This window comes from Lontra canadensis, unplaced genomic scaffold (genome assembly GCF_010015895.1).
Source record: "Lontra canadensis isolate GAN:19392208 unplaced genomic scaffold, GSC_riverotter_1.0 scaffold2261, whole genome shotgun sequence".
NCBI lineage: Eukaryota > Metazoa > Chordata > Mammalia > Carnivora > Mustelidae > Lontra > Lontra canadensis.
Window position 1 is genome coordinate 1,492 of NW_022633245.1, and position 5,239 is coordinate 6,730.

The window sequence follows — 5,239 nt, forward strand, 5'->3', positions numbered from 1 at the left end:
TTTTTTTTTTTTTTTTGGGGTTGTATTTTTTTTTTTTATGGAAAATACAACATGTTTCTGAAGTTCTGTTTGGTTCTTGTAGGCTGGTTGGTTTCAAGTACCTGAGACAATAGCACCAAATTCAACAGAGAGAAAGAATGAGTGAGAGAGCACTTTACACCAAGGCTCTGCACATAATTGGTGCAATTTGAAATTGAATGGCTCAGAAGACTGCTCTGTCAGGAGCAGATGGGAGAGGATAAACCACTCATCTTGAAAAGTTCATAGGAATGTCTCAAACATATGAACTGTTCTTTCCATCTCCTCTATAAGTTGTGATTTGTCATAATCTTTACGATGACGATAGATGCATTGACTAAGAAGAGAATATAATCTCTCAAGTTGATCAACTGCAAGATTGTTGCTTTTATCTACCAATAAATCAAGCAATTTCTTCAATCTCTCATGATCAACTATAAGAGGCGGCACAGGCTCAGACGGCTCTTCTGGAACCAGTTCCAGGCTTGTTGTTTTTGCCTGGTCTAAAATTAACTTACGGTATTTCTTTACTTTAGAAGCACCTTCTTTATCCAGTTCTGCATCTTTAACCTCCACTTCGGGGCTGGGTTCTAACTTCTCATTACTGCTACATTCCAGGGCGTCTAGTTTCTCAGGATCATCTCCATGATGTTCATTCGAAGTTTCTGGTTTTTCTTTTGACTGGTCCTCTGGGACAATCTTTTGTTCAGAACTACATTTGTCACCACTACCACAGAAAGAGACTACTTCAGCTTTGCCATTCTGACACTCCAGAACTGGTATTCCTTCAAAACTGTCAGTGGAGGCCTCACCATTGAGACAGCTTCCTTTAAGGAAAGGCTCTTTCCTAGATGTCTGTTCTGGATTTAGAGAACCGCTGCTGTTGATGAGCAGAGACTCATTGGAACTTTCCTCTTCAGTAGATGCAAAGTTCTCCTTCGTGCCCGCTCCATTGTTAAGCCTCTGCCCCTGGTCCATGTCCATGATGTCACATGATGATTCATCATTGGTCATAGAGAGGTCTCCGGTCTCTTCGCCATTTTCTTCATGGCAGTCAGTGCTTACCTCAAACTCTCCATTCTCTAGCAACTTCCTGTCCTCTGTATGGTTCTCATAGTCTGCAAATTTAGCGTCCTCTTCATCTTTTTTTAAATTATTGACTTTCCTTTTCTTAATAATTCCTTTACCCCACTGTGATCGCCGCCTTGATTTTCTTCGAACTCGAAATGCACATTTATTTGCAGAGTTGTGCCAGACATCCAATGGATTTCTTTGTTTATGCCGAAATGCCTCTTCAACTCTAGTTTCAGTCTTCCGAGCTCCAGTGCCATGAGGATTTATTTGTTCTGCTGTTACCGATAAGCCTCTTTTTATTCTTGCTTCCTTAATTTCTTCACAGAGTTTATTAAATTCTGGATCCAATTCCGCTGCAATGATGGCATGTGCAGTGTCCTTCAGGGTACAAGCCCTGTGCCTAATTATTTTATCTCCTGGGTCCTTATCTGGATTGTACTCTAGAGCATTGCTACAGATGAGGTCAATATCTTTCAGAAAATCCTTAGCAGTCAGGTAATTATGCTTATCAATTTTAGTTATTACTGTTGATAAATCCATTGGTTCCTTGATTACTTCAAGATAATCTGAAACCTTTGTTTTTTTTCCTTCCAAAAAAAGATGTCAACATTTTTTTCTTTTAGCCAGTTCAACTTCACTGTTTGCACACTACTGAAACAAGACCTCTTCAATATCCACCGGTTTGCTGAAGATGTTAAAGCGTTTATCTGTGGCCAGCCTCTTGGTTACATCCCTGAGAAACAACCGCAACTCTCTTAAAGTATTTTCCTCCTGGTCCTCCATCCGGTTTTTTTCTGATTCTGATAACTGACGAGGTGGAGAAGGTAGTGCAAGGGGAAGCACTTCCATAGCACAAAGACCAGTGTGTTTCCTCCGTGGTGGAGCCATTGATGCCTGATTGAGAATCAATTCTTGGAAAAATTTTCTTCTGTGTTCTTCAATAGGCCTTTGAATATACAAGACCTCTTCATACTGTATTCTAAAGATACATTTAACCTTCTGCCATTCTGTGGGTTGCTTTTTCAGTCTTTTTTCAGCTTTTTCAGGTGGGGCTTGAACTCGTGACCCCAAGATCAAGAGTTGCATTCTCTAGTGAACTGTGTCAGCCAGGCACCCTGAAAGAGTTCTCTTCAGGCAGTTCACTGTACATGGTTTCAGAGGTAGACAATAAAAATATAGGTGAAAATGATGGTATATCTTGTAGCAATGTCAGAAAAGTAGCTCTCACAGTTTCACTGACAGCTTCCCACCAATCACCAATGTGAGGCATGTAAACAATACTAGGTACTGTTCTTCGAGCTTCACGAAAAATATCAAAAGTAATATTTGCTCCTTCCCTTCCTTTAATATTTGCATATCCACCAATCCAGAACAGTTGTACAGTACAACTCCAGGACTCTCAAATTTTGACCTTTTCTGCAAACACGCACCCTCTTATCCTGGATCTTGAAAATCCAAGGATTATTGTTTTCCAAAGTTCTATAGGGTGTCTTGGATTGGTGGATGTGCAAGGTGTAGTAGAAAACAGAAAAACTGTGCACATGATTCTTCAGGTGTTTTGGCACTAACTGAATAAAGTGCTGGGAGATCTAGTCTGTGCACAGAGAACTTTTCTAGAGTGTGCAAAAGTGCTGGAGCAAGGTGAGAAGTTTGACCTGAGCCCCGTTCTCCAGACAGCAATAATCTTGGCCTGTAAGAGGTTGGCTGATGATATGGTGACATTGTAAAATGAAGGTAGGGTTTATGTACAGCAGCAGCTGATGACTGTTTCTTTGGTGATCCTGAGTGACAACTGGTCTCAAAAATTGATAAAGCATTCTCATCTTCACTATCATCTAAAATCAGAGTTTCTATATCTTCTTTCTTGTCACTCTGGCTAATTTCAGCATGAGGAAACACTTTTTGCAAGACTGCTAGGATGTTGTTGAAGCTTCTTTCCAGCAGCGGTTTTATGATGGGGGATAGTGCATGTCCTGAAGACATGACAGCACGCTGAGAAGCAGGCACAATATTCTGCATTGCATGGTAAAAATCTTGGGCATTGAGCACTATTGAGGAAACATCTAGCTGCAGTTTATGACTGCTAGCATAGATCTGGGGGTAACGCCTCCGCAGGGCAATCAGGGCAGCTTCAGTGCACAGGGCCTTGATATCAGCTCCACAATAGCATGAAATGGTTTTGGCGCATGCTCTCTTATACCAGGCAAAGCTTAAACTGGAGTAGTGCTGGAGAGATTTACGTTTTCTCCTCACCAGAAGATGTCGAGGTCTTTGTGGTTCAAAAGCTGAGGGATGCTGCTTCGGAGATGGAGGTCCCAACACATTTTTCAGCCAGTTCACCTAAAAAAGCATCTGACAATTTTGGGTTCCAATCCCTGGTATGGATTTGTAAAATGTGTTTTCTTGCCTGTTGATCAGGCAGGTTGAAAAGGAATTCTCTGTCAAAACGACCCGGTCTCCTAAGAGCAGGATCTATAGAATCAAGTCTGTTTGTAGCACCAATAACAACAATTTCACCCCTATTATCTAATCCATCCATTAGAGCAAGGAGGGTTGACACTATAGAGCTGTGGATCTGATCTTGTCTACTGGAGCGAACTGGAGCCAATCCATCTATTTCATCAAAAAATATTATGGAAGGTCTCATCAAATATGCCTGATCAAAAAGAAGCCGAAGTTGCCGTTCAGATTCACCAACCCACTTGCTCAGACAGTCTGCTCCTTTTCGCATAAAAAAAGCGACCTTTTTGTCTCCTTGACTGCACTCATTAGCTAATGCTCTGGCAACCAAGGTTTTACCTGTGCCAGGAGGGCCATAAAACAAACAGCCCCTAGGAGGCTGGATCTTAAACTTTTCAAAAATTTCTGGATATAAAAGTGGGAATACTACCATTTCCTTTAGTGCATGAATATGATGGCTCAATCCACCTATGCTATCAAACCGCACTGATTTATCAATGTTCATTGGATCAACATCAGCCAAGCTTGCACCCACTTTGACACGTTCTCGGAGAATACCACTAGCTAAATCTTCTGCTCTGAAGTTCATAGGCAAACACCTATTTCTTGCTCTTGCCATGCTTTTTGATTTCCTCCTTTCAAAGCGTTCTTCATCAGAAGAAGTTGTGTCACTACTATGAATGGCATGCTTCTTTCTCCTGATATGGCTTCTTCTTGCTGGAGATCTGTGAATATCAAACAGTGTGTTTTCCCTCTTTTTTTGATGAGCCGGTACTATTGGAGGTGCTTGGTATCGATCCACTGTTTTCCTTTGTCTCAAATTATACGGTCTATCATTTTCTTCTCCTTCTGCCTCTTCAACTTCTATATCTCCATCCTCCTCTTGAGATTCTTCTTCTTCACCCTCAGTGGAGACCTCATGATGATTCTGTATCCCATAACTATTTCTTCTCAGTGATTTTCTTCGCCTTTTCACTCTTGAATACATATCCATGTTTTCAAATTCTGTATCAGTCCACATTCTAAGTCTTTCTACTTCTCCTGACTGACGATTCCGTCTGATGTTAATGTTGTCCATTTCCTGTAGTACAGCTTCAGCAGTACTATTTACTAGTTGATCAAATAACAAACTCTGGTTCACGCTTTCAAATCTGTTTTTCCTGGAACGACAACTTTTTCTGACTTCCATGTCACCATTTATACAAGAAAGGTCCCCATCTCCCTTCTTTTCCCCTCGAAGGGGATGGCTTCGAAGGGATAAGCTACTATGTCCGTTTGGTAATGTAGCACCAGGCTGAGAAGTTAACCTGGCCTGTCCAGTTGGTATGTTCCATTCCTCTCGCTGACCAGTACTTCGTGATTTTGATTTGTCTTTGCAAACAGAATCAGGTTGTTTCAAAGTGCGTTTGGCTGGAGGAGACACATGGCTATCACTTAAACTACCATCGACTTCAGCTTTCCGGGCCTCTTCCAGAGCGACGCCGGCACCACCGCTTCCCCCGGCCTTGGCGCCGGGGCAGCTGGCAGCGCGGGTCTTGGAGGAGCGGGTCCGAGAGGAGATGAAATGGCTGCTGCCTCCGGTCGCCCCAGGCTCTGCTCCGGCCCCAGGCCCAGGCCCGGGCCCAGGCGACTTGGACCCCCATTTCATTGTTTTGAGCACCAAATACTCATTAAGCTTTTTCTAACA

The 5,239-nt window shown here is 42.4% G+C and overlaps 1 protein-coding gene across 2 annotated transcripts; it reads right to left on the reverse strand.

The window, feature by feature from the left end:
- Positions 1-79: 79 nt before the first annotated feature.
- LOC116863682 (ATPase family AAA domain-containing protein 2B-like) lies at positions 80-5,185 on the reverse strand. 2 transcript variants are annotated; one of them, XM_032851061.1, is made up of 5 exons: positions 3,409-5,185; positions 2,627-3,260; positions 2,207-2,429; positions 1,771-2,088; positions 80-1,665 (listed from the first exon to the last, which is right to left on the reverse strand). In XM_032851061.1, the coding sequence occupies exons 1-5, from the start codon at positions 4,739-4,741 to the stop codon at positions 262-264; spliced, it is 3,912 nt and encodes a 1,303-aa protein (XP_032706952.1). In that variant the 5' UTR covers positions 4,742-5,185; the 3' UTR covers positions 80-261. The 2 variants fall into 2 exon arrangements, with proteins under 2 accessions (XP_032706952.1, XP_032706951.1); XM_032851060.1 differs by having other exon boundaries at positions 1,756-2,088.
- Positions 5,186-5,239: the final 54 nt, after the last annotated feature.